The 24,270-nt window shown below is 49.3% G+C and overlaps 11 protein-coding genes across 11 annotated transcripts; 6 read left to right on the top strand and 5 right to left on the bottom strand.

The window, feature by feature from the left end:
• Positions 1–216: 216 nt before the first annotated feature.
• F4813DRAFT_190366 (uncharacterized protein) lies at positions 217–3,303 on the top strand. The gene has a single exon (XM_049239414.1). The coding sequence runs from the start codon at positions 458–460 to the stop codon at positions 3,158–3,160; it is 2,703 nt and encodes a 900-aa protein (XP_049097083.1). The 5' UTR covers positions 217–457; the 3' UTR covers positions 3,161–3,303.
• F4813DRAFT_190389 (Mis12 protein-domain-containing protein) lies at positions 3,300–4,919 on the bottom strand. Its single transcript, XM_049239415.1, has 2 exons — positions 4,642–4,919; positions 3,300–4,540 (listed from the first exon to the last, which is right to left on the bottom strand). Exons 1-2 carry the CDS (start codon positions 4,702–4,704, stop codon positions 3,446–3,448), a joined length of 1,158 nt encoding a protein of 385 aa, XP_049097084.1. The 5' UTR covers positions 4,705–4,919; the 3' UTR covers positions 3,300–3,445.
• Positions 4,920–4,940: 21 nt separating this feature from the next.
• On the top strand, positions 4,941–6,703 carry F4813DRAFT_190399 (uncharacterized protein). The gene is made up of 2 exons (XM_049239416.1): positions 4,941–5,224; positions 5,284–6,703. Exons 1-2 carry the CDS (start codon positions 5,138–5,140, stop codon positions 6,349–6,351), a joined length of 1,155 nt encoding a protein of 384 aa, XP_049097085.1. The 5' UTR covers positions 4,941–5,137; the 3' UTR covers positions 6,352–6,703.
• F4813DRAFT_190407 (translationally-controlled tumor protein) lies at positions 6,565–7,814 on the bottom strand. Its single transcript, XM_049239417.1, has 5 exons — positions 7,454–7,814; positions 7,263–7,380; positions 7,053–7,190; positions 6,838–6,997; positions 6,565–6,778 (listed from the first exon to the last, which is right to left on the bottom strand). The coding sequence occupies exons 1-5, from the start codon at positions 7,466–7,468 to the stop codon at positions 6,694–6,696; spliced, it is 516 nt and encodes a 171-aa protein (XP_049097086.1). The 5' UTR covers positions 7,469–7,814; the 3' UTR covers positions 6,565–6,693.
• A 184-nt stretch (positions 7,815–7,998) lies between these two features.
• On the top strand, positions 7,999–10,384 carry F4813DRAFT_368713 (fatty acid hydroxylase superfamily-domain-containing protein). The gene is made up of 2 exons (XM_049244339.1): positions 7,999–9,308; positions 9,362–10,384. Exons 1-2 carry the CDS (start codon positions 8,627–8,629, stop codon positions 9,793–9,795), a joined length of 1,116 nt encoding a protein of 371 aa, XP_049097087.1. The 5' UTR covers positions 7,999–8,626; the 3' UTR covers positions 9,796–10,384.
• Positions 10,287–11,331, top strand: F4813DRAFT_190450 (uncharacterized protein). The gene is made up of 2 exons (XM_049239418.1): positions 10,287–10,806; positions 10,894–11,331. Exons 1-2 carry the CDS (start codon positions 10,742–10,744, stop codon positions 11,090–11,092), a joined length of 264 nt encoding a protein of 87 aa, XP_049097088.1. The 5' UTR covers positions 10,287–10,741; the 3' UTR covers positions 11,093–11,331.
• A 1,250-nt stretch (positions 11,332–12,581) lies between these two features.
• On the top strand, positions 12,582–14,327 carry F4813DRAFT_368722 (uncharacterized protein). The gene is made up of 2 exons (XM_049244340.1): positions 12,582–13,005; positions 13,057–14,327. The coding sequence occupies exons 1-2, from the start codon at positions 12,817–12,819 to the stop codon at positions 13,993–13,995; spliced, it is 1,128 nt and encodes a 375-aa protein (XP_049097089.1). The 5' UTR covers positions 12,582–12,816; the 3' UTR covers positions 13,996–14,327.
• Positions 14,328–14,341: 14 nt separating this feature from the next.
• Positions 14,342–15,953, bottom strand: F4813DRAFT_190628 (DnaJ-domain-containing protein). Its single transcript, XM_049239420.1, has 2 exons — positions 15,436–15,953; positions 14,342–15,370 (listed from the first exon to the last, which is right to left on the bottom strand). The coding sequence occupies exons 1-2, from the start codon at positions 15,607–15,609 to the stop codon at positions 14,510–14,512; spliced, it is 1,035 nt and encodes a 344-aa protein (XP_049097090.1). The 5' UTR covers positions 15,610–15,953; the 3' UTR covers positions 14,342–14,509.
• A 563-nt stretch (positions 15,954–16,516) lies between these two features.
• On the bottom strand, positions 16,517–18,385 carry F4813DRAFT_190602 (FMN-linked oxidoreductase). Its single transcript, XM_049239419.1, has one exon. It carries the CDS (start codon positions 18,225–18,227, stop codon positions 17,118–17,120), a length of 1,110 nt encoding a protein of 369 aa, XP_049097091.1. The 5' UTR covers positions 18,228–18,385; the 3' UTR covers positions 16,517–17,117.
• Positions 18,386–19,172: 787 nt separating this feature from the next.
• Positions 19,173–21,010, bottom strand: F4813DRAFT_398672 (uncharacterized protein; the record flags this gene model as incomplete). The annotated part of the gene is made up of 2 exons (XM_049248078.1): positions 19,173–20,603; positions 20,892–21,010. The coding sequence occupies 2 exons, from the start codon at positions 21,008–21,010 to the stop codon at positions 19,388–19,390; spliced, it is 1,335 nt and encodes a 444-aa protein (XP_049097092.1). The 3' UTR covers positions 19,173–19,387.
• Positions 21,011–22,289: 1,279 nt separating this feature from the next.
• Positions 22,290–23,800, top strand: F4813DRAFT_398674 (kinase-like protein; the record flags this gene model as incomplete). The annotated part of the gene is made up of 3 exons (XM_049248079.1): positions 22,290–23,108; positions 23,154–23,479; positions 23,545–23,800. The coding sequence occupies 3 exons, from the start codon at positions 22,290–22,292 to the stop codon at positions 23,798–23,800; spliced, it is 1,401 nt and encodes a 466-aa protein (XP_049097093.1).
• Positions 23,801–24,270: the final 470 nt, after the last annotated feature.

The following is a 24,270-nucleotide window of genomic DNA, read 5'->3' on the forward strand; positions in this document are numbered from 1 at the left end:
GGGATTTGAACGAGCCGAAGTTTTACTCGGCTGGGGAATAAGTCCAACTTGAATGGAAGCAAAAGCGGGAATTATATAACGACGGAAACGAATACGACTTTAGTATACGTAAATTATTATTTTAGAAGTAGCGAATTCTAAACTTCCTTCATTATGCATTTGTTGCTTGCTCCTTAGGAACCTTTGCGAGCTGTAACTTGCCTTGACGAGCTTGACAAGTTATTACCTGAACGGTAGTGGGGTAACGGGTAGGTACCTAGCCCGGGTACCTAGCTCAAGCTCTAAGTCGGCATTGAGACCCTATCAACCTCCGATCCAATCCGGAGCAGCAATTGTTCCATCGATAAGACATCGTTATCCGTCGTTTTCTTCACTACTTGTCGCTAACAACTCCGGGCTGTTTATAAAGATTCTGCCTTCTGCCATCTCACGATACCTACCTCGTCCTCCACATGTTATGAAGGGCTCCAGATCTACCTGCCTGCTGTGTCGCCGCTTAGCAGCAAATTCCCATGGCGCAGGCTCAAGAGCAGGGAAATGGCAAACCCACGCATCGCGATTTTCGACCACAGCCACCTCACGAAGCGACGACCCCACGATCGCTTCAACGACTCCAACCTCCAATGCGCCTCTCCCCTCAGAGGTGGCAGTCGACACGTCAGGACTGGGCAAAACTCGGAGAGTAGTGCAAAATGACCACATGAGCACTTCCAACATAAAATTGATTCAGAACAAATCCAGAAAGGTCTCAGCTGGCGACTCAGCTCGGGTAGACGCCTTGTTCCAACAGATCGTCCACAAGCAAACTGCAGACAAAGATGCGCCAGCTAGGGCAAAACAAACAAATCCCAATATGGATCCCAATATGGACTTGGCTCTCGTCCAGGCCATAAGGAAGCTAGAGCTCATGGTAGAAAAGGACGAGTCCGAGGCAGACGCATATGCCTACCTCAAATCAGAGATATACCCGTTACTTCAAGAACCAGGCGTAACCACACCTAATATTTTCTATAAGGTAGTGTCGAGGATGATGGAAAAAGTTGTTGCTGCGAAGAAGAAGTCGATGCGTTCACTTGAGCTACCAACGGTTGCCGACATCTTTCGAGTTTACACAGATATTGGCGACATGAACCCTCCGCGATGGGCTGCACTCGTAGGAGAATTGGTCCAGAAAATCATAGAGATAGATCCCTCCGCCGAGGAGCATGATCCTGCCATAGTCGAAGGTGGACTTGCCACCCGCGATGCCATGCTCGCGGATCTTGTCGAATCCTGGAAAGTTCTCTCTCTACCCAAAACTACACCTATGGCGCCTAATGATGAACTGACGGATGGGTTCTGGTTCCCGAGAATCGATAGGTTCTCTCTGAATAAGTTTTCAGGTCGGGGAAACTTCCCTGCGGCTTTGAGTAGTATTTTCCCACAATATTCTCCACACTATCTCGGTGCTCCCGTGGCTATCTTAGCCATTGCCACATATGCTTTGTTGCTCGACGTCCAACGAAGCAATCTTAGTGTGAGACAGAGCGCTGCTCGTTTTGTCTCTAAAATAGCCTATCTCATCTCTTTTGTGAATTTCCAAGATGAGGCCTTGCAGAAACTCTCAAGCACCTCCCCGGTCATTGGAGATTATGTTATGGCGCGGTGGCCCGACATCAAGGCGCAGCTAAAAGACAGAATCGAATCGATGGCGACGTCTGCTGCAAACGCAGAATTCAATAAACCCTCATATTCGGCCAGTCACGGCAGAATCAATCTGGCTTACACGAAAACTAATCTCAACCATGCATACTTAACCCGGAACACTAGCGAGCTAGACAAGACTTGGCAAAGTTTTGCAGGGTCCGAGAAAGATATTTCTTTGGAGAAGGCTGCCGAGCTTCGAACGTTCCCCGACCTTTTCGACTTTTTCATTCATGCTCGGATGGCCTTGAACCAGCCCGATCATGCCATCGCCGCGTTAAATACTCTGCGCAAAGTCGGGCTTAGACCGACGATGAAGACGTGGAACAGCATGCTCGACGGTTGTAAGAAGGCTCGCAACCTCAACGGCATCAAGAATGTGTGGGCAAAGCTTGCGGGGTCAGGAATGAAGCTGGATACGAAGCTATGGACCACTCGTATAGCCGGGCTCATCGAATGTGGTGATTTCGAGGGCGGAATAAGAGCCCTAGAGGAGATGACGAAATTGTGGAACAGTAGCTCGAAAGACGAGAATACCACAGCTGTCGAACCGACTATAGAACCTGTCAATGCTGCCCTCAATGGTCTAGTACGTCAGAACCAAGTCCCCGCTGCCGAAAGTCTCCTAGCTTGGGCGGGTCGGCAAGGTATCAAACCTGATATCTTCACCTACAATATCCTATTAGGCCGCTTCGTTCGGGAGGGAAGGACTGAGGATGTGCAGCGAGTATTTACTATGATGCAGGCCGCCGGCGTTCCTGCGGACGAAGGGACATTTACAGCAGTGCTGAACGGAGCGTTTACTACGATAGATCCGGATGACGTGGAAGGACAAACGAGAACGGTGATAAATATGCTCGATCGCATGAAAGCGGTCGGGCTGGAACCGAACTTACAGACATACGGCAAGATAATCTATGGCCTCCTCCAGAACGGCGACCAGACTAGCAATGGCATCAAGGCCGTGCTAGCTCACCTATGGGGCAACGACTACGAGCTCTCGCCACAAATCTACACGATGCTGGTGGAATATTACTTCTCACGCAACCCCCCCGACCTAGACGCTGTCGACTCGCTATTGCGGCGCCGCCTCGTGCTTAAATACGGTAACGTGGAAGACAATGTCTTAAACGACCGCATCATCAAGGGTTACGCACTAGCCGGCCAGCCCTCCAAGGCCCTCGAGTATTATTACAAGATTAGCGCCGCCGGCGCCACTGTCATCCTACCTACACAGATAGAGCTGCTACATTCGCTGCTCCGCGACGGCCGCGTCGACGACGCGCGCGACATGGTCACCAATACTAGGAGGCTGTTTGAAGAGTCGGACAGCGCCTCCGACCAAGCAGAGAGCGCCCGGTTCTGGGGCCATCGCTTCTGGCAACTGGCTTTTTCGAACGGCCTCATCCAGGAGGAAGATGCTACTGCCATCGCCGCCGCCGCCGCCCGTGCTTCTTCCCAGATTGGTGAGACTTAGCCTAGCAGCCTGTATAGGTAGAGTGTACATAGGTAAATATTGCATGTAAATGGCTTAGGCATGGATCTCGGGGCATGACGTGCAGACTTGGCTGAAAACTTTGTGGCACATGCTATAAATGAATAAAATGACGCGTTCAAAATAAATCCGATCAGACTGCGCGACTAAGATCTCAGAACTCCAGACTCCTTTCCTTGGGCACTTATTTGGGCGCGAACAGCAGCGGTAGTAGCAGCAGTCGTTGGCGTGTATACAAAAACGCAACGTGCGAAGTTCCTTCATCGTTCATGACTCGTCCATCCGATCGTCCCTCGACGAAGACGCCGATCTCCGCGCTATACTAGGGGAATTTTCTTCCTGTTCCCTTTCCTCTTCTTGCTCCTCTCCCCCTAACAGCGTAATCACCCCTTCTAACCCTCCAACCTCATCCCTAGCTAACCCACGGCCGGCACCCTGCCACTCTCCATCACGCACCTCCCCGTGCCGCCCAAGTTCCAGCCCCTCAACCGTCTCCAAGTATCGCCTCGTAGCGCCCTCGACGTACTCGAGACGCTCGCGCCGCCAGCTCTTGCGCTCTTTATCTTTATTCCCGTCGTCGACATCAATATCCATAGCCTCGGCGGCGGAAGTTGAAGGCACTAGGTCCGGAGTAATTATGCGCAAGGAAGTAGACAACGCGCGCAGAGCTTGCATCTGCGAGAGCGTGAATGCGGTTGTCGTGCTGAGGGGGGCTTCGGACCCGCCGGCTGTGAGGGAGCCTTTGCGGTGCAGGAATGCGAATGGGCTGTTTTTAACCTGTGCTGGTGCGGATGCTGATGGCTGCGGAGAGGTCTTCTCACTTTTTACGTGCGCGGGGGCGATCCCGACGAGATCCTGTAGTTCGCCGAGCAGCTTCTCGTTGCGCGCGCGCTCGGCGGTGAGGAGGGCGTTCAGACGCATGCTCTCGCGCAGTTTGCGGCGGAGGTGGTTTATGCTGTCGAGGGTAGGCGACGGGTTTAGATTCGTACTCGAAGAAGTAGAGAAATCCAGGCCGTCGTAGTGGGACAGCCGGATCCAGGAACGCACGTCGGGGGGGCGGACGGTTAGGATATTGCGCAGGACGTAGATCTCGAATTTGTCGAAGTTGCGATCGATGCTGGCGCACAGCAGGGTTTCTAGCTGATGTGTGCCGGACTCGATTTCCGTCTTGGCGGCTTCGGCCGGGTCTTGCTGCTGCTGCTGCTGCTGCTGTTTTTGCGCATCGTGGGCGTGGCTGCGAGACGGCTTGGGAGGTTTGAAGCCGATGGTTGCGGGGGGAGCGTTTAGAAGGCCTTGCTCGACGCTGTTGAGGGCACGCTCGGCTAGGACGTTTACGCTGTTGATTATATCGTCGATGAGACTCTAGAGTTGGGGGCGCTTAGGTTAATATATATTTCCATCGTTATGTAGATAGGTACTTGGTAGACTAGATATTTATACATGCGCCGAGGTGAAATACTGACAATAGGGGGGTATCCGAAGTGCTCTGTCAAAAGCTCGGCATCGGAATTAGTAGATGTTGTCATGGTCGGCGCATTTTAGGCATCATTGTCCTCTTTTTTGTCGCTGTCGTTCGAAAGTGCTAAAGATTGAAGTTGGCCAATTAATGACACGCGACGCGCCTAAAGTCCTAAAGTGTGTCAATGAAAGTCAATATTTGGTTTGGTGGTGGGGTGGAAATGCAGGGGGAGATCAATTGGAGGTCCCTTTAAATTCGGATGAGGCGTTCAGCTTGTGTGGCTCAGCATATGGGGCATACGTCATATAGTGTATGTACTTTGGACCCTCTAGCCGCTAGTAGCTATAGCAGTACATCGTACAACGTACAACGTACAACTCTACTTTTTGTACATACGATTACGAATTGTGTGATTAAATATATCGACGTTATGATAATTGCCTGTTACAATTATCTACCGGCAGACTTATAAACCACATACGTAATAAGAATAAGCCGAGATGTCGGGTTGGAAGGATAAAGGTATGGGTATTGTCAAGAATGGTTGGCATCCCGAGAAAGAAGGAACATCGCTCAAGGGTCAAGTCGTAAGACCTCATCTATCTCCTCGAATATGCTCCTTAACGCGTGCTAACATACCCATCAGAAAGGCCTTATTGGGCGGGGAGATAAATCGTCTTCCCATTCTTCTTCCGAGCGTAGCGCCACACCGATAACCTCGTTGCGTGATCCGTCCTCCTTTGGTCCTCCCCCTAAACGTACCGCAGTTAGCGGAAATGCGACTGAATCCGGATCTCAAAGTCCCGTGTCCTCGGCACATTCTGGACACACATACGGAGTCCAGCAACAGCACCAACACCAGGTAGAAGAGCCCACAGTAGAATCGAGACCGTACAGAGTCGACACCACGGGATTGTCAACAGCAAATCTTCCTCCTCCGCCTGTAAGAAGGGGCAGCCCGGATAAACGAGATCCGGTCCCGCCTCCCTCTTCACACTTCAGACCGAGCGGGCCACCCTCATTACCTCCTCGACTCCCACCGCGTAGCGGAAACGCGTCTCCAGTCCAATCGCAAAGTCCGTTCTCGACTAGAAATAATCAGTCCTCGAATTATCTAAATCAGGGGGCTATCAACCGATTGGGAGCTGCTGGGATTTCAGTCCCCGGGTTAGGCATTGGAGGAAAGGCGGGAAGTTCTGCTCCACCGCCTCCTGCTCGATCGCCAACTACAGCGTCATCTGCAAGAGGATTATCAACAAAACCATCCAATGGACAATTAAACGAACTACAAAGCCGCTTCTCTCGTCTCGGCGCTGGCAATACTCAACAAGATCCTACGACCGCGCCGGCACAGGGCACAACGTGGGCAGAGAAGCAGGCAGCATTCAAGACAGCAACGAGTTTCAGGAAAGACCCCTCATCCGTATCATTTGCAGACGTGAAAGCTGCTGCTGGGACAGCGTACAACTTCCAGCAGAGGCACGGGGATCAAGTTGCGTCGGGGTTAAAAACAGCAAACGAGCTAAACCAACGATTTGGTGGTGTGGAAGCTAACGGGCAAGGAACCACGACATCACCAATGGGGCAAATTTCAGGGTTCATAGGAAAGAAGAAGCCTCCCCCCCCACCTCCAGCTAAGAAACCTCAGCTATCCGGTGACGGCAGCGAAAGCGTTCCACCCCCCGTACCGCTGGCTTCGAGACCGAAATTCTAACTGAGACGGAAATAAGCAACCAGGTGTCCACGTCTACTACGAAGTATGTCTGCATCATTGACCGACGCTCGGAGTATGGTAACATGAAGATAGAATCAGAAATCAAGGTCACAAAACGGTACGGCCCCAAGAACCGTGCAGAAAGGAGCGATACGTTGACAACTCGTCAGTAAATTAGGCTTCGGCTGCGCAATGCACCGGTTAGCATTCGTAAGAGAACGAATCTATGTAATATGCCTAAATTGGGGTTTTTATAGACATAGAAAAGAAGCGTCAGGTCGTCTGGGTTGATTCGTGTATGGTATTCGTTAACAAGTTCAGCCACAATCATTAGGTAGGCTCTTAAACCTTCATCTCATCCAGACCGTGCTTCCAGATGGTGACATAGGGGGTAACACCATCATCACGGTAGTTGAGAAGAACAACCCTAGGATCCGAGCATCAGTACGCGGTCCGTTTGGGAAAGGGCCAAAGCTGAAAACTCACATTCCGTCAACATCCATGCTCTCACCAGTGTAGAACTCGTAGTCCTTGAAGTTGCTGACAATCTTCTTTGCGAAGGCCTGGGCCTTAGTCTGAAAATCCTTGACCTCCTCGTCAGAAGCACCCTTGTCCTTGATGTGCTTGGCAAGCTTCTTCATGTAACCTATACGTAACGCTTAGTCGACATCCAGGTCCTAGCAAGGAAAAAGGTATCTTACCCTTTAGGTACGAGAGATACGAGGCCTTGTCGAAGCTGGTAGGCTGGAGGCGGAAGGAGTGGATGATGTTGTTGACCTTCTGGGCAGAGTCGTCAACACCTTCATCAGCGTCCTCGGCAGAGGCGTTGGCGCCAGTGTCTGCGAAAATCCGTTAGTAGCCAACCCACTCGCGAGCCAGCGTGGCCCAGAAGTTTTATAAGGCCAGCATACCGACATCGACGGCACCGATTTCAATCATAGCGCAGTCAGCTTCGTAGGCGATTCCGTCAACCTCCTTCAGCTTGAAGGAGTCGGAGAGGAGCTCATCCTTGCTGTCAGTGAGGGCGTCCTATATAGGCAGGGTCGTCAGTACATATTCGCGAAGCGTTTCTAACACGACGTGCAATTAAATTTTCACATACCCTGAAAATAATCATGTTGGCGGTAGGAGTAGAAGAATCTGATGAAGGATAGGAAAGGAGAAGATGTGATCGTCGAAGGATGAACGATGGAAGGCCGTTAAGTAGAGGAGGAAGAAGACGGCTTTTGCGACAAGTAATGAGGGGCAGATTTTCCTGGCGGAGACTCTCAAAAATTTGGGCAGGACGAAAGTGAAAGTGGCAGTTTCAATGGAGGGGCGAACGCGCTAAACCTAAACTAGCGTGCCGATTAGATCTAGAATTTTTTGCTCCGTATTTTTTTGCCTGTTGAATTTCAGGTAACTAAGTACACTAGGTAAGCATTACATAATGAGCCTACTATACAAATACATACATACAGCCCTACGTTATTCATTTATCCATTATATTCCTGATGAGAGATTTAATTCACTCGGTGTGTTGTACGGACCCGCAGGACCAAAGCCTCGAATACATATCGGATTTCCGAGGTGTCCGAAATACATACTACATGTACCGAATGTTTCCAATTGCCTATGTAAACCTCGAATATTGATCTGAAGCGAACCCACTTTGCCACCACTAATGCTCAACATGCAGAATGCACAATGCGTGAGCTACACGGTTTGCGCAGGCTGCGCAGGCTGCACAGGCTGACAGGTAGCTTAATTTGATAAGGGGTAGTAGGCTTCAAATATAATTCATACCCTCGAACCCATCAACTTGTCTTACCTACCTATGTACCTTTTATTCCTTTCGTTAAGGTTCGTCATTCCCGACTTACATACGACAGGTACAAGGTAAGTAACGGCAGTCGGGGAAAAACAGGTGATCTCGGACCTGCACGGTTAGACAGCCGAGATTGATAAAACCGATAAAAAGGGGGACCCGCTGTACATGCCTTCATGCACTGACAATGGAATGATGACGGACCACTGAAAGATCCAACGCGCCAAAAGTCAAAACTTTATCTTATTCATAATCCTCAGAGTTGAGACTCCCTAAATTAATTCAACCCCCTAACCTACAGCTTTTCAAGTAACCTTACACTCCTTACTCCTTCGCGACGATCCTTTTTTAACACAACCCGCTACGCGTCCTGGTAAATTGGTAAACTCTTAACCAGCAGCACAACTTTATCCATCTCGCTTGTTTTTTCCCTCAATTATACCATCTTCTGCGCTTGGCCTCACCGTCATGGCTACTAATATAACGTCCAACACGGACCTCCCACCACTTCCGTCTTACGAAGCCGTCGTGGCGCCAGACTTAATACCATGGCTGCCCGACTTCTACTTGTCTCTCCTCGCGCCCACCATCGCGTACTGGGTCGTCTCCATCTTCTTCCACATAATTGACACCCTAGACCTTTTCCCGCAATACCGCCTGCACACTCCCGCCGAGATTGCGCAGCGGAATAAGGCCTCGCGATTCGAGGTCCTTCGCGATGTTCTCTTCCAACAGGTTATTCAAGGCTTCATGGCCCTCTTCCTGAACGAGACTGATGCGCCGCAATATACTGGTATGGAGGACTACGACGTTGCCGTCTGGGCGACGAGAGTTCGTCTAGCGCAGAGAGCTCTTCCGACCGTACTCGGCGTCCTAGGAATCAATGCTGCTACAATCTCTAAGAATATGGCCGTGTCTCATCCGTTCCTCGCTGGCGCCCTTGCTGGCGGTCACTACCCTTTCCTCACCTCCGAGCTTGCCGGACCAGACGGAGCTCTGGTACCCGCTTTCGCCACTTGGGAGCTCTTAGTCGCCAAGGCTATCTACTGGGCTATCATCCCGGGGTTCCAGCTCTTTGTCGCTGTCACCGCCTTAGATACTTGGCAATACTTCCTTCACCGATTGATGCACCAAAATAAGTGGCTCTACAGTTCGTATCCCCTTTTCCTCTTTGGTAGACGATATCGACTAACAGTCTTCTAGCTACGTTCCACTCGAGGCACCACCGACTCTACGTCCCTTACGCTTACGGAGCTTTGTACAACCACCCGTTCGAGGGATTCCTTCTCGACACGGTCGGCGCAGGCCTTGCGTATAAGGTCGCGTTTATGACGCCCAGGCAGGGAATATTTTTCTGGGTCATGTCTTCGATCAAGACCGTCGATGACCACTGCGGATATGCCTTGCCCTGGGACCCGCTTCAGCACATCACTTCGAACAACGCCACATACCACGATATTCACCACCAGAGCTGGGGCATCAAGACAAACTTTGCGCAACCATTCTTTACCTTCTGGGATAGATTTTTGGGCACCATGTGGCACGGCGACACGACGCTGAAATACGAACGATCGAGGACCAAGGCCCAAGAGTTCGTAGAGGCAGAAGCTAAAAAGGCATCCGCAAAGGCCCAGTAGATGCCTTGCCGCGCGCACCGATTTGGTGCACACATTCGTTGTATTATCCTAGGGACGTTCGTTACTTTTCATTTCCAAGGCGCGACAAGGTATTCTGGATTGAATCGGCCGAAGTGGCATGAGATGTGTACACACTCGGGGAGCATGGGAAGGGCGTTTACTCGAGTCGTTAGCACTATGACTCGACAGTTGTTGTTTTTTTAGGGGGTGTCGGGTCGCGTTTCGATGCCGTACCGTTTGCAACGTTCGAATTATGTACGCGTTTGAATGTTACACCAGGCTATGCGCATCGACAGGCACGATTAATGCGGGAAATGAAGAGCTAATTTAGGTGGTGCGGATGTGAGCAAAGGCGTTGGCGTTGGATGATGCTGGCAAAATTAGGATGCGCAGTACCGCGACTGTAGACAGCCGCTGCTACGGCTTTCCATACTTAATCTTAATACCACTCACACTCGATCGCTACAATTATCGGACTTTTAGTACCCAGGGAACGTAATCCTTCGCGAGCTTCCCCCCACGGCTTGGACGTTATTAAAGCTGAGTAATTACCTAATATGTAGCTACGTAATAGCATTGGTTCTTCTCATCTTCTTCTTCTTCTCATCTCTTTAAATTAAAAACGTGTCAGATTCCTATTCTCATATCGGGCGTTGTACTACGCCAGCCTTGCCAACGTATAAACATTGGCGTAACACGCCCCCCCCCCCCCCTAATTGTAGTCGTTTGATATTCGTATACGCATAAACAAATCTACCAACGCGTGCATCTTCTCGGGGCAGGAAGGCGTTTAATTGAATTACGATGCACCTATCTTAGTATATAGCAAACACCGGCCACTTATAGCCGGGACAACAAAGGGATAAAAATCACATCGTTGCCCTAGCTAATCTTAGGCATTCTCTCCTATGGTCAAATAGTTCAGAATTGTAGAATTACCAAAATCATGGCGAAAAGCTGCTTGCCCGCGTTCCCGCTCGTTGTGTTCGGCGTCGTCGAGCCTATTCTTCTGTAAGTGTTCAGCCTGCTTGTATAAGCTTACATATGACATCCATATCATGTAAAGAAATTAGAGAAAGGGATGCTAACAACACCCAGCATATGGGCCTACATCGTCGCCCTCCGCGACCCTGCCGCCTTCTTTGCCGCGCAGGTTCCCAACTGCGCCCTCCCCGTCTCGGAGCCTCTCCCCCCTCAAGCGCTAGTCCTGCTCCTGCAACTCATCAACGTGTTCTTGTTACTAGCGGGCCTAGCCGTAGTCTGTTCCTGGACGCCGCACGCTTCCGTTGCCCGCTAGTATTTAGTCGTCGTCGCGCTCGCGGATTACGTGCGAAGAAGATTGCTTGAGGGGTGAGGTTTATGTGCCTTGAGGGATGTTAGCCGTTGTGTGTATGTCGTTCGAGTGTGGGAGTATTGGTCGTGTGTTGTCGGCTGTCTTGTCAGGTCACGGTATGTTGGAGAGTTCGGGTCATGACCGGTATGGGAAGATATCTTGTATTAAGGGGCGTGCTAGGCATTCGTATTGAAGGCAAAATTCGACGCCTCTCTTTGAATATCCTACAGTTTATACGGCTAAAGAGCTTCAATGCGGAAAGTATGCCAATTAGATCGAACGATGACAGGTCTTAGTATTAAGCGGTTTGGTCTGATCATTCTTGAAATGAACCGAGTGCCACGTCCTCGAGATATTCGACTAGCTTTACCTACAAGGTCCCGAGTACTTGTGACGTTTTGATATAGGTCGAGAAACTTCATTTTCAGCAAAGAACTGTTTATGATTACCATAAGAGGATATCATACGGACAATCGAAGACGGCTAATATACTTATGGCCATCTCGTGCCGAGAGGTTAGGAAAGAAGACCAACCTTTCCGCCTTCAGTATACAGCCTGGACTGATTATTTCAAACCTCAGATCTTACTTCAAACTGTTCGTCATGATGCCTCAGATATGGATGCGTCAAGTAAGTCGTTTCACGGCACTCCTGGCCTGACAGGCTTCTAGTTTCGCTTATGTGTCTAATTAAAGCAATAGATACAATGGAGGAGACGGCCAGTCTTTACGGATGCCACATTGTCTGGGTAGACTACACAACGTACTTCACGGCACAGACTTCAGAGTAGGGAGCCAGCACCCTAGTGTATGCCGCCTTTGATCCAGTGATCACACGCGAGTACAGCACTAGTCCCGTTCTTCGGGAAGCAACCGAGAACGAATCACGAACTTGGCCAACGGCGTCTATCTGGAAGACTGCTGCGTGGCGATTTCATGGACTGATATCCTCTCGCCCTGGGTAGATAGCCTCGTCGAAGCCGGGAAATGCGGGAAACTGAGTTAGAATCTGGGTAAGAATTCTCATACTAGATAGGTCAAAGGGGAAAAAATGAGGTGCGTACGTAATAGACATATACAAGTAGTAACTTGGGTACGATACAGTAATCGGCCACTGTAAAAGATGCCTGAAGTTGTATACAAACTTACCACAGCCGCTGTTTGTACGAAAGGAATTACGCTACTTTTACTAGGTCGCATGCATCAATAAAAGACGGGATCAGATTGAGGCTCACAGGAGCAAAAGTGAGATGCATAGGGTGGACTAGCTAGTCAACCAGGTATATATTTTATATGAGGCTGTTGATATCGTATAAGGCTGGTCTTATCAAATTCGGCGGAATTGTCACGAAAGATATACGCGCGGGCAGCGATTGGTATACCTGCTAGGTAGCGTTCCATTATATAGGTAGTGCTTAAATATATTCGACGCTAATGGACATGATGACCGTAACCAACGGCGTTTGTACTACCACATCTGCCAGCCTCAATGGTCGGGAACATACATCGGGAACATACACAGGTGCGGGGAGCGATTGCTATCAAGTAGCACCTGACTAATTATACGCATATGCAGCGATGCCCAAAGAGAACTATTTCGGACGGTACCATGCCTCTCATCTCTCCAACATATGGAGAATGGTTATATTTAATCCCGCCGTCGCTTAAAGCTTCTCTAGATAAATCCATATGCATTTCAACGTCGTTATGGAAGCCCTCAAGTCCCCGAACCCTCTCTTTTTCCGCGGCCAGGCTCCAACGCTATCCGAAAAGCTCGACGAACTACCATCTGCTCATGCGGACCCAAGCAAAGCCATTAAGACATATCTGCTCGAACGGAGTGCCGAATTTCGAGAGATTAGCGAGCTCCGTCAAAGGGTCAGGGGCCGTAAACACAAATTCCGTAGATAGCACTGACACGTGGAATAGGGATGGGACAACCCCGAGGGAGACTCGTTCTTTCAGAAGCAGCGTCAGAACGCCGACAAGTCCGACGACCGGACAGCTGCGTACTTCTTCCAGCTTATGAGACGCATTGGACACGAGCTTCATCGATCTACGGGCGCCTTCGCCGTACAGAACAGCTCACCATATATCCTCGACATGTGCATGGCGCCAGGGGGGTTTCTCGAAGTCGCTCTGAGCAAAATTCCGAACTCTAGAGCCTTGGCTTTTAGTTTACCCGTATCTGACGGCGGCCACAAGGTCTTACTCCGTACGAAGTCGGAAGTTGAGATAAGGTATCTCGATGTCACCATGCTTGCGGCAGAGATGGGGGTCGAGGAAATTCCCAAGGACCACCCCGATACCGATAGGTTTCTACCGCGTCAGCTCGAGCCGCAGCAAATTTTCGACCTAGTCTTCTGCGACGGCCAGGTTCTTCGGACGCATACGCGGGCCCCATATCGACAGCGGCGAGAAGCGAAGAGGTTGTTAGCCACGCAGTTGGCTCTTGGACTCGAGCACTTGCGACCAGGGGGGACCATGATTGTTCTTCTCCACAAGCTTGAGGCGTGGGATACCGCAAATATCCTGTGGAGATTCTACAAATTCTCTACCGTCAAACTTCTAAAGCCCAAGTCAGGCCACGCCAAACGTTCTTCCTTTTATATGGTAGCTACGGACGTCCAAAGCTGCCATCCTCAGGCTGTTCGAGCGATCGATATTTGGAAAGCTACGTGGAAAGTAGCCACGCTCGGCTCAGACGAGGAGTATCTGCGCATGATATGGAACGGCGAGCTTGGTGTGGAGCAGCTGCTCGACGATTTTGGACTGGAGCTCATAGCGTTGGGAAAGGAAATTTGGAAAGTCCAAGCAGACGCGCTGGCGAAGGCGCCTTTCATCCAAGATACTTCAGCTAGCCGGTAGTGTGAATACATCAGTATAAACGTTACCTCTTTGATTAGGGTTAATAAGTACGGCAAGTCAGCATTCTTCTTTGGATTGTTCGATGTGGACTCTTTCAATCAATATGGCTGGCGGTTTTGTTAGTATGGCAAGCTGCCACATTGGCGACTGTAACTTGTTTCGTGCTATATCAATTGTAGGGGGTTGGCATACGCGAGGGCGGACCAGAAAAATAAGAATAGCTCCAGGGTACCGAAAACAAGGGACGAAGCATCTACTGAGCACTGCTATATGACATCAAAATACAATCACAGCGTTAATCAAAGGCTTGCAAATTACTATTATATTACTGCTTTCAATTTAATTTATATTCTGAAATTACCCCAGCCGTCACCCCTAGGGTGAACCCCTTTCCAGCGACCACGCTTTGTGAAATGCATCTCCCGCTAGATATCGGTACGAATACAATGCTGATATACCTCATGCTATCTAGAGGTTCGAGACGGCTGAATTCTTACGAGAGATTCATTCTCTTTTATACAGCTCTGGGAGAATTGGAGTTTTTAGCCGCTTCTCTCTCTCGCCAAGTAGATCTGGGTGAGGTACTCCCAAAAGGCTGCCGAGGTACAGCTCGTGGAGGGCCCTCATCTGGTACTTTTGCGGAGGTTCTTTCTCTCCAGCTGTGGCGAGTATTCAACTTCGTATTTGGAGGCGTAGGTCGCGCAGCATTTTCCGGCTGCGCCCACGTAGATGCAGTTCGCGAGGTCCCCTCCTGCTGCTCTTTCGCAGCCATTCGTTCTCTCCAGGTATATAGGGGACGAGCCTCCTCGCGTTGGATAGGCCTAGACTGCCTGGGCCAGGTTCGTTGTCGCTTTATCGCTTCTCTTTGATCTGCCGCTTCACGCATCTTAGCCCAGCTTCGACGAGAAGCTTCCTGCTTTTCTTCGATCAAGATGGCTTTCAGCCGTTCCTGCGCTGCCTGCTCCCGTTCGGTCCTAGCTTTTCTCACCGCCTCTTCCGATCTCTTCTCTGCTTCCTTTTCCTTTTGCCTGCGCAGCCTATCTTTTGCGGCCTGCTCTTGTTGCTCGCGGGCTCTCCGCGCCGCCTCCCGAGAGCGCTCTTCAGCCTGCCTTGCCTTCTCCTTTTTTATCTTTTCATTCTTTTCTCTCTCCGCAGCAGCTCTTAATTCTTCTTCCATCTCACGTGCTCTCTCGTATCCTGCCGCCTTTTTCTCTTCTTCCGCTTTTGCCCTAGCGGCTCGCCTCACCTCTTCAAACCTAAGTTCATGTTGTCTCCGTGCCTTATAGACAGCCCACCTATCCCGTAGTTCGGGGTAATAAACATCGTATGCCTGCCGTCTATCCTTATCCGTCAAGTATTCGTAAGCCTCTCGGACCTATGTCACAAACGGGAATTTGGTTAGAAACAAGCTATCACTACCGTAAGCTTACAGGAGCGAACCTTGCGAAACTCATAAGCATCGATAGACTGGCCAGGAGCCTGTTTATCTGGGTGGTACTTTCTCGCCAACTTTCGAAAAGCCGCCTTGATATCTTGAAGGCTAGCCTGCTGCGGTATCCATAAATCTGCATAATAGTCTGGGATCTCAGGCTCGCACGAATTGAAAGAACTCATCCTGTCGTAAGGCGTCTCTTAAATATATGAGGTTAAGTTTGTCGGTGATGTTGGACCACCCCCTAAAAGTACTTCTGCCTACCGTCGGAACTTAATAAGCAGGTCCGAAAGAAACCAATAGTATCAGCACACGCTTCGGGTTGTTTTATATATTTTTATTCGTCTCCCGCGGCCAGCATCTGGCTGGTTCGACCTTGGTTGGAGAAGAATCGCTATCACTGGTGACACCGCCATGTGAGGTAGCATCCAGCTGCGATACGGTTTGCTTCCAAACTCGCAACCCTTGCTGCTGGATCCTGTTAGTTATTCGAACTTGTGCCCGCACCTGTTTTCATCTCGACCTCACTAGCTCACGTAAATAGAAGAGAGCGAAAGTAATACGTTCTAGAATCACCTAGTCTGTATAGCTGTTCAATGTTAGGTACGTATTGATGGCGTGTCTGAGAATCTATACTGTGCTTTAAGCTTGGGATGCAGCATGAAGTAATCGAATCACAGTCAAAGCTGATAGAAGGATAAGTATAAGAACAGACGAATTTATATACCTACCCAAGTACTGATTCGAATATCCAAATCACGGTGCTCATTTAGTTAAATCAGGTGCCCAATTAGTGCGACTAATGCTGTAGGTTAGGGGGTTTTCAGGATTGTAAGTGAAGTCGGACTCAGATAAACGACTCCTATCTAACCTATCATTTGTAGACCCCATAGCAAAGGCAGACGCTTCTTCCCATCTTCCATGTATTTCTCAGCGCACATTATTCGACATCCAAGAGAGCATCCGGTACATGCCCGTATAACCGTATCTATACCCTTTTACGAGCGTTTGTCTATCTCTCTTTATATACCGCTATGTCGTCGCCGGTAACTAATGGCCGTCTACGTATTCCTAGTGGGTTTTGGGGCGAATCTAATTCGTATATGCGATTGGACCACCTCACTCTAACCTGACTGCGAGAATCTACGTCTATACGTACTGAATATGTTCTTTGTTCTAGATGTCGCATCTAGAATCCCGACACGAATCTACTTCTCACCTTCGTAGAATCTGCATATTTTAGAGGTACATATGGTGACTGGAGTCGTGGCACGAATAGACTGCGGTAGCTGTATCCCCGGCTTGAAATCGTCAATGACTTGGAAGACTTATATGATGGAACTATGTATGATGGAACACCTGTTCTAAATATAAGCGGCAGACTGGTAATCTACAACAACTAGCAGTCGATAGTCGATCTTAGTTACACTAGAATGTAGGGTTTGAACTAAACCTCGTCTCCTTAGACTCCTAGTACTCCCGCTCAAAGTCTTCGCGTAGCTAACGTCACGTTTATGGCGTGGTCCACATCCTTCCTCTCGCGTATCCGAAACAGTCTACCCTCAAGCTAAACTGATAATACAGGATGCTTTGTTCGGTAGTACGTATTACGCACAACTTAGCTGAAGCGTTAGGCCGTGAAACCTCGCAATATTAACTCGGTTCAAGCTTTCTCCTGGGCCATCATCACCTAGGCCGACGCCTTGATAAACTCCTCGCTGAAAGGATAGTCTATATAGCCCTCTTTGCTTTCTGGGATGTAAAAGGTACCGCGGTTGTAAGGGTTCAAGGGCAGACCCTTCTTTATCCGAAACGGTAAGTCCGGAGTAGAGATGAAATACCTGCCAAATACCATGGCGACGTCTTTATCCTTGAATCGCTCGTCTACTATCCTCTTTGCAACATCTGGTTGGAGGCCACCCGCGACGAGGACAGGCGATATATTGTCCCACGCGTCGATCACAAACGCAACCTGCTCGGCAGCTTCTATGTCTGTGATCTCGTCGACGGTCCTCGATTGGACGACGTGTAAATACGCCAGCTTTAGCTTCTTCAGCTCCTGGATTAGGTATGTGAATTGTGGAACCGGGTTTTCCATACGCATCCCTTGGAACGTAGACCAAGGGGATATACGAAACGCGACCTTTTCAGCACCGATAGCATCCGCGATGGCGCTGGCGACCTCGACTGCGAAGCGGGCGCGATTTTCGATGCTACCGCCGTACTGGTCCTGCCGGTGATTAGACACGTCCTGGATGAACTGGTCGATTAGATATCCGTTGGCCCCGTGGATCTCGACGCCGTCAAAGCCCGCCTCGACCGCGTTGCGAGCTGCCTGCGCGTAATCGGCCACGAACGACCGTATCTCGTCGATCGTTAGCTCTCTCGGAACCGGCTTGCCTTCCTCGTACGGTATGGCGCTGGCGGAAATAAGATCGGCACCAGCGGCCTTGAGGACGTCCGGGTTAGCAGGGCGGCCTAACGCCCAGAGCTGTACGTAGATGTAAGAGCCCTTGGCGTGGACGGCGTCCGTGACCTCCTTCCACGCTGCTATCTGCTCCTTGGACCAAATCCCCGGGACGTTAAGATACCCCCCTGCTCGCCTCGTGATGAAGGTTCCCTCCGTGATGAGCAGAGTCCCCGGTACCGAGGCGCGCTGCTCGTAGTATTCCTTGACGAACGGGAGAGGTACGTACTCCGTGTTGGCGCGAAAACGGGTCAAGGGCGCCATTATCAGGCGATGCTGGAGGGTTGCATTTCCCACTTTCAGTGGCTGGAAGAGGCGCGATGTTTGAGCCATCTTTTTTCGTTGACTGAGAACTGAGGGCTGAGGGCTGAGGACTAAGGACTAAGATCAAGAGGAGATGATGAATGGAAGCAGAAGAGTACGGCTTGGTCGACCATGTTATATGATCATGTTATATATCACCGGAACCCCTAGCCTTCTATTCATCCTCAGCGATTCGGATTCAGGTCTTGCCGATCGGCCGAATGTTCTAGGTCTGTTTTGCGCATCTTCCAAGATGTGGTCGCCGATTAGTGGGCAGGTTTCGGGAATATTGCCAAATTATGTCATTAGTGTCGTATCGCTCCGAATATTTGAAATGCTAACCTAGTTAGCTGTGGTGACATGTCTCCTGTTTAGAATTTCTACAGAGAGGGCAAATCAAAGCCGATGAATATTTTTCAAGGCGTGGTATAAACGGGTTTAGTGGATTAGCCATGGCGGTTTCAAATCCACACTCTGGCTGTTTAGGAGTTAAGCCCGCTATTATGATTTGTAAGCTTCGTAACCTATTAGAAATGGTCTTACACATAAGATACCTATGAACAGCAGATAGGTACCGGCCTGAGTCATCGTAACAATAGTGAACGCTAGCATAAAATAACACCCCGAATTTAGTATTTATCGAGCTATCATTTTGTCATACTTATAAATCTTGACGACCGACGCGTTGCAATGGCAGCTTTTCTCGTTACGCCTCTGCCTTGTCGTGTGACATGCAACCTCCTACCTTCAAAGCTCCAGCAAGATTGATCAACAAGGTCGGCCGTGATAGCCCTAAAGGCGGTCGGTTAGATGTATCCTCCTAGTACGATATGCGACAGTAGAATTTTCTGGAATCGCACCAAACCAGCGTATACGGTGCATAGTTGCGGTATCACGATATGGGACACTGACGAATAATCCCCACCCAAGTCATTGATCGTGGTAAGGTTAATGGTTTCAATATCGTCTATCATAATTGGAGTGCAACAGGTACTTGGCAATTATCCTCGTCCTGTTTATATCCGTGAGATCGATTATAAATGGGGATGGCCATGCTGGGCGTGCTGCTGCTGATAAGTTAATGAGATAACTACCCGGAGAGATGCCTGTAGGCGACGGAAAATAGCCGTCTCGCAGTATGTAATACACCAGGAAATCCTCAAGAGACTACAAATTTAGCACGTCGCTTGTTAGATTGAGACGCCAGCATGAGAAAGAATGAAATGCAATCCTGAGAAATTGGGAAAGCAATACCCTTTATATAGGCTGAGAGCCCCATCCCATTTCGACCTTGGATGCCTGGTACCTGGTCTGTTGGGCACTCCCCTCGGTTTCGCCAAACTTGAGGACTTCGGACTTATTGTGGTCTTCTTAGGCCGTGGTAGGGACGTACCGTTGCCTAAGTCTGTAGAAGCAACCACGGCTGGATTGGTAGACGCTTTGTATTTTGCTTCTTGTAAACGTCTGCTTCTCCGCGGCGGTACAGGAGCAGGCTTGGAAGCAGGTACGACAGGGGCATTGGGTCGTAATTTGGAGGCATTCTTTCGTCGTTGAGGGCCAAGCTCTTTTCTGGGTGCTTTTGATACCTTCGTCGGATGAACTAGCCCGAGAACCGTACCTGCTGTTGGCCGAACCCATCCATCCTCCGGGGACGGCATTCTCTGGCCTGGCCGTGGCCTTTGCCCCGTCGCAGAGCGAGCATCCTGTCTGCCCTCTCTAAGGCGGCGTTGTGAATTTGGTGCCGAGGGTGAGTGATTCGCACTGCTAGTCTGTAACCCGTCTGGATTAGGAACTGCAGGCATTTCTCGCTGAGACGCAGCCGGGAAGCCTGACGCCAAACTGGAGTTCGATTCGACCGGTGGAAAGGGCTCAAATACTTGCCTAGGCGGAGAACGTGCTTCTACTCTACGACCGTCATCCTCTAGCGGGTTCGCTTGACCAGCAGGATCGGGCCCCATCTCCTCGACTAGCATTTCGTCGAGAGGTTGTTCGTGCTTCCACAACATTCCCGGCAGTATTCCCCATTTCCTATTCCAAATGCCTCTTTTTATCCAAGTGCTCTGCACATTCTCATAGGCCTTGGTGTTGATGTCGGTCAAGCCTGAGGAAATAGACTCTTCGGGCCCTAACTTGCTCTGGATTATTTCGCGTTCTTTCGATATCTGGTAAATAAACTGATGGAATGGACGTGATGCTTCGCGTCCGCGCTCTCGCATAAGCCTCCGATTCGCAATCAATCGCAATTCCTCATCGCTTTTCGGCCGCCTCCGTTTCACCCCTCCAATAGTACGGGCAGAGCGGGAAAGAAGTACATCCCCTTGGGCTTCCGAGTCTGTCTCCGATTCAGATTCAGATTCAGACTCGATCTTGAGCGGTATTTCGTGCTTCCACTTCCATATATTCCCCCTATCTTCCCACTTGTCGCTTCATATTCCCTGCTCAATCCAGCGTTTCTTGACGGTTTCTTCCCCGAGTTTTAGAAGATTATCATCGCCTACGCAGCTGCTTCCCGGAGTTGGTTTGAATAGCCGGTGATGCTCCTCGTACTTTTGCGCGTCGAATTGATTGGAAGGAACCGATTCCCGATACTCTCGTATTAGCTGTCATTTTCGCTCCTCGCGGCGTCGCTGTTCCTCACTCGGTGGGTTAGGGCTTTGAGATCGAGTTGTGGTACCTGACGGATAAGACCCGTACGTTGGCGGAGAATTGCTGAAGCGGTTTCTTGCACGATCAAGTCGCTGAGGATCTTCGATCAGTTCTGCTAAGGCATCGTGAGCCATAAGCAGGCCATCTCCTCGGATCGTATCGGCCATGGGGAAGAGTATTGTTTATGAAATCAGAAGTACAATTAGAGAGAACAGATAGGCTAAAAACTACCTAGGTCTGGGAGGAAAATCACTATGGAACTTTATTTTGCGACGATTACCTTCGACTGAGGCTGGCCATGTTCATTTTGTGGGGCGGCGATCGGCGCGAGTTCAACTACATTGGGTAGACAGGCGAATGATCCATTAATTACCCCACTATGTACCTCCCGCTTGCGCTACGCCACGCCAGAACGCATGGTTTTGTACCTTTATTACAGTATATATTTTAATAAGATATTTCTTATATTTGAAATTTAAGAAGCAAATCAAAATATAGCATATTTAGAGGTACATTTATCATTATGGCTAACAGTTGTTGTTGGAATATGGGGAATAGCCAATTATGTAATCTCGTCACGTGTCGCCCCATGCGTGGGGCTAAGCCTAAAAGGGCTTACCTTTTAGGCTAACCCACACACACACAACACAACACAACACAACAACAGATCGTGAGAGCCTCATTACGTATCGTCTGTGCTTCCTTTCCTAACCCTACCTTGTCTATCCGACAGTTGTCACCAAGTTTTGCCAAGCCGATAGGGGTTGGCCTATGGACAAAACTTTTGAAGGCGACTTCCGTACTAGTACATCCATAGAGCCGCAAAAAAAAACCCTGCTACATTAAACATGGCATTGTACGAACATTGAAGGCTGTCACGTAGGTACCATACATGTATATTTAGACTAAATCCTCCCGTCCCTTCAAACGGTACATACCTAGGTACCTAGGTAGGTAGCAGCTTAGAGAATACCTCATATTGTCATACGCACCCTGAAAAAGTGCTGCGTTTTAATTAAAGAATTGAAAATACTTTTTAGAAATATGGGAAGCCCTCCTATTCGGGAGTACCTTAGATCAGTCGTTTGGGAGGGAAGGCTGGGCGAGGCGGCTTATAAAGAGGTAATGTAGCTATGAGGATACAACGAAACAAACAAGATTCCGAATTCCTGATCTGAGGTCACCTGAGATAACCTGTAACCAAGTTTATCTTACAGCGCGGGGATACGCTGCCAGGAGAGATGCAGCTCCGCCAACAGAAGGTGTATTTGGCCAGCGCGTCGCTGTGATCAATAAAACAGACAAGATCTTCCTTGCGATTTTCTGTTAGGGCACATTTTCTTCTTCGTTGCTCGGCTGCCGTGCCCATTTTAGCCTCGATTCCTTTTTTTTTTTTCTTTTTTTTCTTCCTTGCTTCAGCAGTTCGCTACATTCCATCGCTTAATAATGCCTCATGCTGGGCCCCATCCTCTAGCCTTATTCTCTCTCCTCCCGTTGAACGAGCGAAGCCAAGCAGTTCTTGACCACCCATATAATAAACACCTCGTCTCGCGGCAGAAGGACGGAAGACTTGCTCTCGATATCGGTCATGTCCGCTCGATGTTGGGTGATCCCACTCTTGCAACCTTAGGACGTAACGGCGATATATATGTAGAAGGCTCTAGCTTCTCTAGGAACCAATGCTCGTTCGAGATCAACCCATACACCAAAGTTGTCATGTTCTACGATAGATCGCACAGTCAGACGAGCCAAGTCTTCGGCCAAGACAATGCTTTCCCGCTCGAACCTGGACGCCCTCGCAAGGTCCTTGTGCGGCAGGGCCTAAACATATACATAGGAATGGGTGGTGTGGCGCGGGACCTCATCCAGTTCCAGTTGATTTGGCATAATGGCGGCCTTACTGAGACGATAGAGCTGGTCAAAGGGAGAGAAGCCATTACACTCGAAGAGCACCTGCGGTTTTCTCGGACCTTAGACGAGTCCATCACTGCGTCCTCGACTCAACGGCAGACTAGAGTGCACACGCCAGGAGCTCGACAACTGAAGATGAGACACGTAAAGGAAAATACGCTCGGCAGTGGGGAGTTTGGAGAAGTATATAAAGCCATTGATGTAGACACGGGCATGTTTATGGCTGTCAAGGTATTAAAGCCACGTGAAGCAACTCCAGAAGATATGCAGTCGTTTTATAAACGCGTGAAAGGAGAAGTGGAAAAACTCTCCCGAATTGACAACGCGAGCAAGACGTCTTTAAAGCTCCTATTCGTACAAACCAATAGTAATGCCAGTTACATATTGTCGATTACATAGGTAGGGTTAGATGACTGTACCAGCCAAGAGTTCAAGATATTTATGGGCCTTAAAGAAGGGAACTTGACAACGTTGATCGAAGGCGGGTGCTCAACCGATATTGACAACCTTTGTATCACCGTCCTACGTCACATGCTACGAGCGCTCGGTTATCTTGAGTCGCAACGCATCATCTACCGAGATGTAAAGCCAGATAACATTCTTTACGTAACACGCCAGAACAAGCAATATCATTTTTTGCTTGGAGATTTTGGCCTGAGAAACAATGCTGATATGGCCAAGACTTTTGCTGGCACTCCCCCCTACATGGCTCCTGAAATACTTACGTGTCAAACACCAAACTTGACGTTTGTTCACTTTTCGTCACGATGTTATGGGCTTGGGATGTCAGTGGGTTCCGCGAGGCTTCGAAAAGGTTCCGGAGTCCTAAGGATGCCCAAAATGCCGTTTTGCATGTAGCGTCAAATGAAGAGAAAGTTGCAGTCATTTCCGAAATGGCAACGGTCGACCCAGAGAAACGCTCTTCTGCGGCAGCTATGCTTCTTAAGTGCTTTGGCGAGAAAGGACTCACCTCTCAGCACGACCAGGTCAGCTATGCAAAAAACAGCCCTGTTTTAACCTGTCACACAACTGACACATACTATTAGGACGTTGAAATGACTGATGCCCCTCCTTGCCCCCCTCCTCCCCCGTCGACGAGTCAAGCGCAACCAACCCTTAGGAGATCTTAACGAATCGCGGATAAGAATCCCGCATTAAAAAAGCTTGGTTCCCTTCAACGTGAATAACATAATGCCGTGGATTTACGAAGGTACGAAATGTTTCGCGTATCGACTTTTTTTCTTTTCCGGAGTTGCGTTTGAATTAAGAAATGCCCGAATTTATAAGGGTAATTATCTTAGGCTACCTTTTTTCGCAATAAGTTTGCTTGTGCGCGGCTTTCTCAAGCTTTTATCTGCCAGCTTCGTAACTTACATTAGAAATGGTCTTACACATACGTTATAAGTATGCTAGCAATGCGCATAAAATAACGTCACGCATATACATGCCGTAATTAGTACTTTTTTTACACTAGATAAGTGTACTCCCGAGACATTAGATGGTACCACATAGTCGA

The sequence above is a fragment of the Daldinia decipiens genome (assembly GCF_022478715.1).
Source record: "Daldinia decipiens strain CBS 113046 unplaced genomic scaffold F4813scaffold_32, whole genome shotgun sequence".
NCBI classification, from domain to species: Eukaryota; Fungi; Ascomycota; class Sordariomycetes; order Xylariales; family Hypoxylaceae; genus Daldinia; species Daldinia decipiens.